The 13,904-nt window shown below is 36.5% G+C and overlaps 1 protein-coding gene across 2 annotated transcripts in view; it reads right to left on the bottom strand.

Annotated features, from left to right (window-relative positions):
* Positions 1-13,904, bottom strand: part of PDZD8 (PDZ domain containing 8) — a 105,674-nt gene that overhangs the window by 51,592 nt on the left and 40,178 nt on the right. For both annotated transcript variants that reach the window (XM_036737160.1, XM_036737161.1), the window contains exon 2: positions 12,718-12,843. In XM_036737160.1, coding sequence (XP_036593055.1) covers positions 12,718-12,843 — 126 coding nt within the window. The remainder of the gene's footprint in view (positions 1-12,717; positions 12,844-13,904) is intronic.

Here is a 13,904-nt window from a genome sequence, read left to right as displayed (position 1 = left end):
CCTCACTAATGTAATGTCTCCTGTGTTTTCCCCTTTCATGCCACTTCTACTATGCTATCACTCACTTCTATTACACTATCACCATATTTCAGGTCTCTATCAACTAATTCCCAATTCCTAAAAATCTAACTGATCCCTCTTCTTCCAGGTTCTATTCTACACCTAATTTATCCAAAACATCTACTGTCGGATGATTTTTTTTCTACCTGATTATACCACTTCACTATTCAAACTCTTCCTTGGTTTCCCATGGTCTACTAAATAACTCTGCATTCAAAGACATCCATGTGACCTCACCCCAAATAACCTTTCCAAACAAACCTACAACTTCAGCTAGAGTGATACATTGTGTTTCAAATGAGCCCTAAGCATTCCTGTTGCACCTAGCCTATTTTTCACTTTATGCAATAACCTTCTCTTACTATATTCACATCCCATTTACCCTTCAAGACCTAATTCAAACCTAATCTCTTCCCTCATCATGCAGCTCAATGATCTACCCCTCCTATGACAGCTTATAGTAGTTCTATTTGAACAACTCTTTTGGCACTTATTCCTTTGTACTACTATTTATCTTTTGGTCTCCATGTATTTTATCTTGTCTGAACTAGATTTTAAGTTCTTTACAGGCAACTAACAATATACTGCCTTGTGCTGGTGAAGCAGATGCTCAATGAATATTTAAGGAACGAATTATTAATTGGGGAGAGGGAGGTGAATATCTTCCTGTGTAAAACTTTGCATTAATATAGTACAATACGATAAAAATTTATTAAGTGCCTACTATGTGTCAGGCACTAAATCTACAGTACAAACATTATATTTAAAATATTTGCTTAATTTTATAGTATGATATTGAAATATTACGAGGTATAATGTCCTCATTAAAATTCATGTTTTTTAACAACAGATTTTTCAGTTAATTTTTAGAAATGTGTTAAGTCCAAATATACTGCAAGCCAACATCACAATGAGAACAGCAACATTTCTAGGTGTGGTATTTAAAAATACAAAAACTTAATTCTGTACCCTAAGTCCTTTTATTAGGTCTGGCACACAGCAGGTACAGGCTGTTGCTTGGCAAAGGAAGAATGTAAACTGCAATCCATCATTACAGTCAAGTGCAACAGAAAAACAATCATATAACCAAGAAACACTATTATTTTGAAATGTAACATGGGAGGAAGTGATTAACAAATTAAAACTGATGAAATTTCAAATTGGGAACTTCTTCAGAAAGCAGCTTTCAATCAAAATCAACGTGGTTACGTGAGAATAATTTGATTGTACCCTAGAAAAATTTTAAAGAAGACAATTCCAAAAAACTTCAGCATGCTGGTATAATTTATCTGCAAGTACAAGTAAACCAGACCCACAGGACTGGAGCAGGATTTTAAGATGACTACTAATGCATATCAAAATATTTGGATCTATATTATCTTTAAATAGAAGATTTAGAAGACCACAAAAGATTTCAAAACTTCTCTAGGTAATCTCACCAGGTGTCAAATGTCTGGGCCTAAAGCAGATTAAAATGTAATTGGGAAATGTTTAACAAAACTAAAAAAAATGCAATAAAACATAATGTTAATTTGTGATTTTCTAAGTCAACGTGTGACCCCTTAGGATCTGTTTAAACTTGAGTCTGAAACCACTGATCTTTAGTTTTCGAACAACTTTCACTGCCACCTTTTCTCTTTTCTGGCTTTATTTATTTTTGACCTAACAGACTAGTGGTCTGAACATGGTCTACAACTGACTCAGGAACAAAGAAACCTCTTCTAATTTAATTAGAAGGCTTTCCAAATCAAAACTGCTCATGACTAAAATCAACCTCTTACTGTTCTCTTTCTTACAGGGGAAAAATCTGAATCCTCATTATCAGCTATGTATTTCATACTACATGGATCCCAAGAAATACCTAGAAAGTTAAATTACTTAACAAATAAATTACCAGCTTAACTGGGTCTTTGAAAAACATTCACCTTAAATAAAGATGCAAAATTTCCGAACCAAAAATTTTAGTGTTAGTGCTTGCTCCTAAATATTATATATAAACAAATATTTATCCAGCTAAGGCTGCATAGTAGATAAGAGTGCTAGACTTGAAGCCAGGGAAATTTAATGATGCAGAAGTCATTCCTGACTCAGATGTCTATCTGCGGTCAGATGACCAATTTGCTAAACCAAAAATAAAAATTAATACAAAGCTAGAACAGAAAAAAAGTTCAATAAAAAATATGGAGTGCAATGAAAACAACTCTAATCTACTAAAACAAGTTATTCACTCCAAAAAGTAGGGAATGGATAGCAAAAAAGACACCAACACCTAAAACAAGATGTAGAAAAGTTTAATAAATGTCTATAAACTGTTAGAATTAAGGAGACCACCCCCCCCCAAAATCTAAAAAGTCCTCAGTCAGGAAATACCTGTTCTACCTGTTAAGTATAGAGAAAAGGCATCCAAGATTTAGGCAATTTTAGGATATAAATTCATTAGCAAAAATCTTATGGAATAAGATTACAAGGAAAGGAGACTCAACACCTGGAGACATATCATTTTACCTTTGGACAGTAAATATTGTTAGGAAGACGTTCCTGACATCAAACAAATTTGCCTCTCAAATCTTCACTCAATGCCAAGAGAAAGTGATCAAGGCCCTAGCAATTGAGGTGGACTTTTATGTTAAACACAAGGGAGGACACTAACAGAGATCAGAGAGCATGAACAGGCACGCATTTGTTGTAACCTGCACTGTTAGGCTGAAATAACAGATCCACTGCAGTGTTGGAATACTTGTTCAGTCATTTCACTCTAAACAGTAATAGGAAAATGGAAAGAAGAGGGGATGGGGGCGGGGGAAGCAAATGAGTTTTGTTTTTAATACGTAGAGTTTGAGATGACTACAGGACATCCAATTCAAGATACCCAAAAGGTATGTGTTTTATTTTTCACGACCCCACTGGGGTTTTCCTGGCAAAAGATGTTGGAGTGGTTTGCCTTTTCCTTCTCCAGCTCATTTTATAGATGAGGAGAATGAGGCAAACAGGATTAAGTAATTTACCCAGGGTCACATAGCTAGGAAGTGTCTGAGGTCAAATTTGAGCTTAGGTCTGACTCCAGGGCCAGCACTCTATCCACCGTGCCACTCAGCTGCTCCCTAGCTGGAGTATTACCAGACAAAAAGAATATTACAAAACTATCATCAAAACTTGGCTGAAAATTAGAAAAGAAAAATTAGTTTAGATTAGATCTACAAAACTAAAAATTAAACAGGCCAATGTTCAATAAACCCAAGATTACAAACTACTAGGAGAAGGACTTCTCCTTCAACCAAACTGAAAGACAGCATGGCGGAAAACTGGTTTAGACCATCAAGTTCCATGATATGCTACAAAAAGCTCCAGGTGAATAAGCAACCTTAACATAAAGGTCATATTATGGAAAAAAAATGTTTTGCTCAGAAGAAAAAAAAAAGGAAAGATCAACATTCTGTCAACGTTCTGTAATATGCATATTCAAGTCATTTATTTTGTTCAGTGATTATTTTTAACAGCAAAAATATAAGAAAAAAATATATCAGAAGTAAAACAGAACTCATATAACACAGCTTATTTGTCCTTTGGAATGTAATGTGCTCCACATATAAACATGACACATTATGGAAGCTTTATTTTCAGAGAACCTAGTTTCACATACCAACTGTTACTTTTACTACATGTGTGACCTTGCAGAAATTACTTAAGATGGCTATATCTTGGTTTCTACATGTATGAAAAAAAGGAGTTGGACTATATGACATCTAACAGTCCTTCTATGGGTCATCTAGGTGGCACAGTGAATAAAGCACTAGCCCTGGAATCAGAGGGACCTGAGTTCAAATGTGACCTTAGACATTTTTACTAGCTTTGTGACCCTGGGCAAGTCACCTAACCCCAACTGTCTCCCAAAAAACCCACAAAACCCCCCCAAAATAACCCTTCTAGCATTTGTCCTAGGATCCTATAACTAAATATATAACAGAGGCTTTATAACATTATCAGTTCTACCCTCTCAACACCAACATAAGGTTGTTTAATATACCTTATTCACGACAAGAAAAATTAATTTAGTTGTAGGCAATCAAAACAGGGAAAAGTATGAGACAAATCTCAAATATGAGAAATGTTTCAACTGATTTAGACTAGTAGGGCTTTTAAAAAAAGTCTTCTTTTAGTGGTTTTTTTATTAAATAGCTTTAGTTTTTTACATACTTATAGTTTTCCCCAGTATTCCTCCCTCTTATCCTCCTAGGGAACTATTCCATATAATGGAAAAAAAAGGGAAAAACTGGCAAAACCATTCAGTACATAGAAAAAGTCTGAAACGTGCAATGAACAATACTTGTGGACTTCCCACCTCCATGAGCAGATGGGTTGGGGGTGTCCTTTCATCTCCCTTCTTTTGAGTCATGCTTGATTTTTATCATCTTGCTACATTCACTTTTCTTTTTTTTGGTATGGTTGTTCTTTCCATTTGTGCTGTTGCAGTCATTGGCTGTTTTCTTGGCTCTACATACTTCACTGTACATCAGTCCATGCAGCCCTCCCCATGCTTCTCTGTATTCATCATTTCTTACAAAATAGTAGTATACCATTGTTGTTGTTCAGTCATCTTCAGTCATATCTGACTCTCCATAACTCCATTTGGGGCTTTCTTGGCAAAGACACTAGAGTGGTTTGCCATTTCCTTCTCTAGCTCATTCCAGATGAGGCAACTAAGACAAACAGGGATAAGTGACTTGTCCAGGGTTACATAGCTAATAAATGTCTCTGGCCACATTTGAACTCAGAAGTTAAGTGTTTCTGACTCCAGGCTCAACATTCTATCCACTGTACCACCTAGCTACCCACAATAATCTATTACATTCTTATATCACAATTTGTTTAGCTATTCCCCAGTCAGTGGGCACTTGTTTTGTTTCCAATTCTTTGCTATCATATAGAAGTGCTACTATAAATATTTTTTGGTATATATGGGGACTTTTCTTGGGATAGGAGCCAAGTAATGGAGGCTTTGAGTCAAAGGGTATGGACATTTTAATCACTTATTTAGATAATTCCAAATTGCTTTCCAAAATGGTTGTACTAATTCAGAGCTCCATCAACAATATATTAGTGTGCCTATCAACCCACAATCCTTCCAACATTGCCTATGGCCATTTTGGGGTCATTTCTGCTAATTTGCAGGGTGGGAGATGAAATAACTTTATGCTTGTTATGATTTGCATTTCTCTAGTTATTAGTGATTTGGAGCATTCTTTCATGTGCTTGTGAATACCATACAATTCTTCTTTTAAGAATTGTTTGTTCATATCCTTTGACCACTTATCTAATGGAGATAAACTAATTTTTAACATATCACATAGAAGTTTCAAAAAAAATTTCCATGAAGAAAATAATCTACGTTTTCCCAACCCATTTACTATCAATTTTCAAAATGTTAAAATTTTAAGTGCTCTGTTGTGATATAACTTTTCACTGTTTAAACACTTTATAATTTCATCATCCTTCTACTGATGCTGATGTCAAAGCCTCTATATCTTGATAGATGGTCTTAAACAGTGGTCAAACTCAGATAAAAAGATATCCCTGGAGCTACATAGTAACTTGGAAAATCACAAATTAACACTATTTATGTTGTGTTGTATTTTTATCTATATTGAAAAAAAATCTCTCAATTACATTTTAATTGGGTTGGGTCTTGACTTTGACAGCTGTGTTTGTGAAGACTAGCCAGGGCTATGGCATATTACTATCTAGATGATAAACCTTTCTGAACTGGCTAGGCTGGTTTCTCTACATACAATCTGTCAACTGAGCATATGCTATAATAGTTTAAGTGTGAAAAGTGCACATTTTAAAACACTCAAAATTCCAGTTCTCCCCAGCAACTCAATTTGGTAAAGCCGCCATAAAACAACATTATAGCAGCTACATCAAAGCATAACTTATTAACATTCAGTTGAAAAGACTTACACTACTGCCCATATATGAAATGATTAAAAAAAAACAAGTTTAAAACTAGTTTTGGCCACAATAAGCATGAGAAAATGTCCATCTGTGACACTCACTTGCACTACTGAATTTGGGACAGTGGGTTATTTTCTTTAGCTACCTATGTTTTATGTTTCTTCCAATGCCAAAATCTGTTCTGAACTCATAAAAACAATTTAGGAAAAGAGCCTGGGTGCCATTCATAGAAGTACACTGTAAAATTACTGCTAATAAAAAGATTCAATTTATTTTCACACGATATATAATAAAGGCATTGGAGATAGGCAAAAGTATTGATATATAAATTATCTGCTCCACATTTTATTCAAGACCAGTTTCTAAAAATCACAAAATGAGACATTCATAGAAAACCCCATGATAATGAAAGTAAATTGATCTATGTACCATTCTGACAAACTTGGTAATTTTTAAACAGGTCTTTGTTCAAAGAGGAGATGATGAATTATGAAAATGTATGTTTAAAAATTAATAACCCAGGAAACTATAGTCCATTCATTACAGAAAGCTAATTCAAAATAAGAGTATCCACCTTCCAAGTCTTTCCATGGCTCTTTTTCAAAATGTAATTGATCTTTGCTAATAGAAAAATTAGTCATTACAGCTTTACTCAGTAACATATTACATGCAATAATATTAAAGAAGCTCTCTTCCTCCTAAATGTTGTAAGAATTTAACATTGTATTTTGAAATTGTAGTGTATACTCACATATAGTCTTAAAATTATAGTTCTGAATAAATGAAAAAGCATTTACTAAGTGCTTACTCGGTCAACATGCATTTCTTAAGTCCCTGATATGTGCTAGTCACACATTACAAAGGCATATCGACAAAGAAAGGCTAGAAAACAGACCTGGAGCCCATGATAAAATGGTGGAGACAAAGGGCAAACAGTTTTATGCAAACGACACACAAAGGGTAAATTAGAGTTACGCCAGGGAGGATTAAGCTTCCTGCAGAAGACAAGACTTTAGATAGTACTTGAAGGAAGAGAAAGAAGCCAGAAAGTGGAAATGAGGAAGGAGAACATCCCAAGCATGGAGGATGGTCAGTGAAAATGCACAGAACCAGGAGACAGAAGGCCTCACGGAAGGAAGAGCAAGAAGGCCAGCGTCACTAAATCGCAGACTGTATCGTAAGATCTGAGAAGCCTGGAAAGGTAGGAGGGGGGCAGGTTAGGAAAGGCTTGGAAGACCAAACGGGATCCTGGAAGCACCTATAATGACAGTAATGATAACAGTAACAATGACACTGACCCAAAGCTTTAAGGTCACCTCACTCGATCCTCACAGCCTGAAAGGTAGACTCTTACTATTAACTTTCATTTTACAGATGACACAACTTAAGCAGAGAACAGTTAAGTGCCTTGCCCAGGGCCACGCTGCTAGTAAGTGTCTGAGGCTGGATCTGAACTCAGATCTTCCTCACTCCAGATCCAGGACTCTCTCCACTGCACCACCCAGGCTTTACTGAATGAGACGGTGACCTGTTCAATGGAGGATGGACTTGAGCAGGCTATTACAAGAGTCCACACGTGAGGTGACAGGGGCCAACACCAAGGTGCTGGATGCATTAAAGAAAGGAGGCATACATGTGACGTTCTGAATGTGGAATCAACAGGCCTTCCTTGGATATAGAGGATGAGGTTGGGGTGAGAAGCTGAAGATAACACCAGGTGGCAAGTATGGTGCCCTTCACCATATTAGAGAAGGCAGGAAGAGGAAAAGGTTTGGGGGGAAAGAGGGGTGGGGAAAATGATTTGATTTTGGACATACTGAGTTTAGGATGGCCATGAGACATTCAAGTAGAGACGTCCAATAGGTATTTGGAGATGTGAAACTGAAGGTTAGGAAAGGAGTCAGGGCAAGATAAGAAGGTCTTTGCATCATCTTCATAAAGATAACTGAATCCCTGGGAGCTGATTAGATCACCAAGTGAAATACTATGAACAGGGGAGGAGAAGAGGGGAGGGGAGAGGAGAAGAGAAGTTAGCTGCATCCTAAACACTTGAAAAAGCCTCAGACACTGAAACTATTTTGTATAGGTATGGCATATCTATGGGCAGCTAGGTGGCACAGTGGATAGAGTGCCCAGTCTGAAGTCAAGAAGACTCATCTTCTTGAGTTCAAATCTGACCTCAGACACTTACTGTGTGAGCCTGGGCAAGTCACTTAATCCTGCTTGTCTCAGTTTCCTCATCTGTAAGATGAGCTGGAGAAGGAAATAGCAAACCACTCCAGTATCTCTGAGAAGAAAACCCTAGACAAGGTAGGTCACAAAGAGTCAGACATGATTGAAACAACTGAACAACGTCATATCCATTTCCAGCCAACTAAATAGAGTATTTGTCAGAAAATATTGTGGAAGTATATTTTTAAAAAATCGTACTTGTTAACACTGAAAAAAATGAGAAAGGATATTTTACCCAAACTAATAAAAAGACTTCTTTACTTCCCAGTTTCAATCAATTTAAAGGGGAAAGGGTCTTTCATCGGTTAGTCGATTAAGAGTGATAACTTAGATAACACTAGATAAGAACAACACTGCCTTTTCCCATTCTTGTAACTGACAAGATATTCACCCATCTAAGGGTAATCTCCTCCTTCAAACACTAGAAGGGACAGTACTGGGGATCTACTCCATGGGGAAAAAAACCCTATTCATTTTGCATCCTCCATATAAGTATTTGGGAGAATCCTATTAATTCTTCTAGGATAGCAGTCTGGGAAGAAGGGGATAGAGACCTGGTTATTCAACTAGGAACTGTATTGTTACACTATCCTGATTTTCTCTTCTGTGTTTCTAAAAATGTTACTTAAAATTGTCTTGGAGAAGAAATATGTCAGAGGGCATGTCCATTTTAGATAGCTCCCTAAGTCAGAAATGACTTGGAATTAGATTAGTCTTAAATTAAATAAAATTATCTCTAGAAGACTGGTGCTTAAATGGAGAATACAGTAATTTTTTTTCTTTGATAACATCCAGAACTTACTCTGTGCCTCTGATGATGGATAAAAAGGAATATACTACTGTATATGTATCCAAGCTCTGCTATTACGCCTGGGGCCAAAGGGAAAAAATGGTAAAACTCTCAACTGAAGCCATTTTTTTTTCTTCTAGGTCTTTTGACACAAATAGAACTAAACTAGAGAATGACATCCACACATTAATGTGATAGCTCCTACAAAGTACAGATGTAACACCCAAAATGATGTGGTACTATGGGGTTGGGTGTGTGGGGGGGCCGGGGGGGGGGCGTTATTAGAGTAATAAAAACAACAAAAGCTAGCATTTACATAACAAGCAAGTATGAGGCTGGATTTGAACTCAGGTCTTCCTGAGTGCAGGTCCATCACTCTACCAACTATATCCACTATACCACCTAGCTGCCTCCTTTCTTCCACCTATCTAAAGGTCTCTTTCTTTGGTAAACCATTGCAATCCTCTTCTCATGGTTTTTATTCCACCAAAAGTTTAAGAGGATACAAGTTTCCAACTTTCTAAATACAATTCCATCTCTGAAATAATAAGCTTAGTACTCCTCAATAGGTGTTTCTAAGGGATTTTACTGCTAATAACGATAAGAAAACAGGCAAAGGTTAAAATTAGGAATCAAAGGTAGAATGCTACGAAGTTAGAGGAAATCTTGACTGCTTGTGTGAATAGATATCTCTAAACTCCATCAAAAAGATGCAAACAAAATCCTCTACCCTAAACACAAAATGACATCCTTTCTTTTCATTTTTATTCCCAGAGTTAGCTTCCTAGTCTTTCGAGCTTTATTCTTGGGGCTATTTCAAAATCACCAAAACGATTTTATGTTCATCTTCTTCAAAGAAGCAGGATTGAAACTCTGGCTCTGGTATACTTAGCAGCCTACTTAACTCCATTAGACCTCATCTGATCTGTAAAATCAAGATAATGGACTAAAGAGCTTCTGAGGTCCCTGAGTCTATGGCCCCATGGTCTTAGAATTTTGTTGAGAGGAAAAAAAAATACCAAGTCAAACCTCTCTGGCCAGCTTTAAAAGCCACAAGTGATCTGAAACACCTCTTAAGTTCTAAGGCAAGTAAAGTTGATATTAAATATTTAATTTAAAGCTTTATGATGGTGACCCTATTAATTTTAAGCAATTTATGATGCAATAGATTGTTTTTATGCATTGCATATGTGTTACATACAAGTAATTTTAGTAATGAAGTTACTGCTTACAGTAGATTAATTTAATTTATTATTACAATAATAATAGATTTATTGTCACAATAGACTCATTCAAGAAAGACCTGCATGAGATACAAAGATAAAAAAGATAACCCCTAACATTAAGGAATTTATAACCAGTAAGAGAATTAAGAAACATGACAAAGAGTAACACAATCTAAGAGAGAAAAAAAAGCACGGGGGGGGCTACAGCAAGGGGAATTTTATGAGAATTCTAAGAAAAAAGAAAAGAACTTCCGGGACTAGGAGCTGAGATGTGCCCCTCAGACACACGTGCTCCCCATGCAGGTGCCGGATATCTTTGAACTTGAGTCCACTCTCCCCAGGAAGGAACAAGAGGAGAGTATGCAGGAAATATTTAGTATGAAATGTTCTTATTTAGTAAATTTCTTTGCTAAATACTAATTCAAGCTACTGGCTGATGTCAATGCGACACACACCAGATAGGGTTGGCACACCAGAGAGTAAGTAGCAACCACCACTCTGGGGACTCTAATGAATATGGGTATAGGTAAGACAAAGTAGCCCCCAATGGGGCTGTTATACATGGGGTCTTCATCTGACATAATCTTGGTGTCACTAACATTTAAAATGACCCACTAGAAAGATTCACACCTGGGACTCTTATACACCACAGCTTTACATGATCCATTAGAAAAAACTGGCATTTTTCCTCTTCTTTTAGATTGCTATTGGTCAGTTTCTTTTTCCAGTGTGTTCCCTTAAAACTCAAACCTATTCTTTTGAGATAACTTTTGTTTGAATGTTGATGTATCGAAATCTGTCCAAGATCTTCCAACAATCACAAGTAGTGTGTCCAGTACACTGTAATAGCTCATGTATGTTTTTTTTTTCTTTTCTCTTAAGGTAATCTGAGCTTTGCTTGCTGGACTAGACAGAGCATTTAATAAGTGCTTACTACAAGCCCAACCCCATGCTAAATGCTGGGGATACACATAAAAGCAAACAAAATATCACTTGCCCTCAAGAAGCTTATATTCAAATGGAAGAAAACAACACATTAACAACACATTAAAGGGATACTAAGAGAGGAGAGGGAAGGGGAAAAATTTAGGAAGTGTCAGGGAGGCAAGGTTAGACAAAAACTCACCTGTCACAGCTTACCTATAAAACTCAAGATACAGAGAAATCAACTCCAAGTACTTAATCTCTTTTGGAGTTTACCTGATCTTTCTCTTTTTGTTAAAATAAGCCTACTCAGTCTAGTGAGGGATGAGTATGGACACTCAGCTGGAATTTCCCAGGTGATACAGGGATTCCTGGAGAAACTGTGGGTACCCTGTGTTGTTTTAGGGGGCCCAGAGGATTTGGGTGTGTTCCAGGTATGACGGGACACCTAGAGATGTTTCGTCCAGACCTCTACCTTGATTCCTCCTGCTTATGAGATCCTTGGAGAAATCCTGAGTGCCCAAGGTTGTTGCAAAGACTCAGAGGAATTTTTTAAGAGAAAGTATCATATCATGGGCCAGGTGGGCCTGTTCAGCAGCAGCAGTGATTCCATCACTGACAGCTTGCCCTGGAATGAATTTCATTAGGATCACACAAGGAAGAAAAACATCTTCAGAGGAAGACGTCACAAGGTAACCCTTGGGCCCACATATACCTCACTAACATTGTACTTTATGTTTGGTTAAGCCTATTCTCCCCAGGGAGAGAATGAGGGGCATGGTGAGCATGGGGAACATAAGGGACAAGGTGAGCATGGGGGGTATGTGCCCCTGGACTGACAAAAATGTTTTACATCAAGTGTTCTTGCTATAGTTTACCATTGAATCACTTTGCTAAAAGCGACAGAAGTTGTAAAGATTTCTGCTCTATATAAGGAAAACACTTAACAATTAGAGCTGTCCAAAAGTAGGATGGGCTGTTGGAGGTAGAAAGTTTCCCTAATTTTTCCCCCTAGAACATTTTTATATATTTAAACAAAGCAGCCAACATAGGTCAATCTCTCTCCTGGGTCAGTATTTTAAAATAAGTAGTTGTGTTTTCAGATGCATCAAGGGTAATGTTTCTCAATCCCTAATCCTGGCTATTAGTTCCCAATCTCTATTCCGGATTATTTCAAATTATTTAAAAAAAATTTGGGGTACCCCACTCACCAAATCAAATAACAATAATTAACATTCACATTAGTTTGGCAGGAGAGGATCTCAAACTCTACCAAGAGGATTTCATAACACAAAATTTTCTGGTGAACATTTCCCTAGAAATATTGTCTTTTCAGATCCTGTTTTCTGGGAAGCTACTTAGACTTTCATAAAATAAAAGAATTATTTTAACATGAGATTAAATTTAGGATTATAGTAATATAACAGATGAAGCAGCATAAATTAGCACAAAATTGGGTAAGTACAGATATTATTTAAATATTATTTACCTCATTTATCTTAGCTGAAATTCAGCAATGACAGAAAAACATACCTGCTACATTCTAGTAGGGTAATTTTAAGGCGGCCTTCTGTAAGTCCAAATTGTTGTATGTATAAATGATGTTCATTTTCCTCCTTTGTGGTTTGTGCGACTTGAAATGGGAAAAACGGCTTGAATCTGACAAAAATTTAGAAGAAAAAGGTATAAATTTCTGGTTTACAAAAACCTTGGGAATAACATAAAATATGCTAACATAACCACCTGCAATAAAAGACCAGTCAATCCATTCTCTCTTTAGGTCTTGTTAATATATTTTTTTATTCCACTGGGCCAAGATTAAATTCAGAACTCTAAAATGTGTATCTCAGGTTGTAAAACATTTACCTTTCCAAATCCAAACAAATCAACACTAAAGTCAAAAATAGAACAGAGATATGTTTTCTCCTAATTCCTTACTCCATGTCAAGATACCATGCTATCTCTTAGGAATACCTAAAAGCTCTCAAAGGTCCTGCAGATTAATATCATATTAGTTTGAATGTACTTAAGAATTAGTGACTCCTGGTGAAATTCTAACCTATATACTAGAAAGTCTAAATCTAATCTGTACAGGGTAAAGAGAAGAGGGGCATGGGACATTAGTCAACTACATCAAGCAGAGGGCACTTGTGCTGAGCACACTCCTCTCTCACCATTCTCTTTTCTATGAAGAGGAAATAGGAAGTAAAGTTAGGAAAAAGAATAAGATTACAAAATGGATGGAAATACAAAATTAACAATCATAATTATGAATGTCAATGGGATGAACTCACCCATAAAATGGAAGATAAAACAGACTAAAAAGCACAATCCAACAATATTTTGTGTACAAGAAATGGATTTAAAAGATATTCATACAGAGTTAAAACAAGGGTCTAGAGCAAAATCCACTATGGTTGAGCTGAACTCAAAATGGCACGGGTAGCAATTATGATCTCAAACAAGTCAACAACAAATACAGACTTGTTTAAGAGATAAACAAAGAAGCATACCGAAATGTACCAAAGATAATGAATTAACACCATATATTCCAAAGACACAGAGACAGACACAGATACACAGACACTCAGACACAGACAGACAGACACACACACACACATGGATCAAATGGCAACGCATCTAAGTACTTAAAGGAAAAGCTAAGTGAGTTACAAGGAAAAATAGACAGTAAAACTATAATAGTAGTAGTACTGGTACTC

The sequence above is a fragment of the Trichosurus vulpecula genome, chromosome 8 (genome assembly GCF_011100635.1).
Source record: "Trichosurus vulpecula isolate mTriVul1 chromosome 8, mTriVul1.pri, whole genome shotgun sequence".
Classification (NCBI taxonomy): Eukaryota; Metazoa; Chordata; class Mammalia; order Diprotodontia; family Phalangeridae; genus Trichosurus; species Trichosurus vulpecula.
Note: the sequence above shows the minus strand (reverse complement) of the source record. Positions and strands in the feature narration are given on the sequence as shown.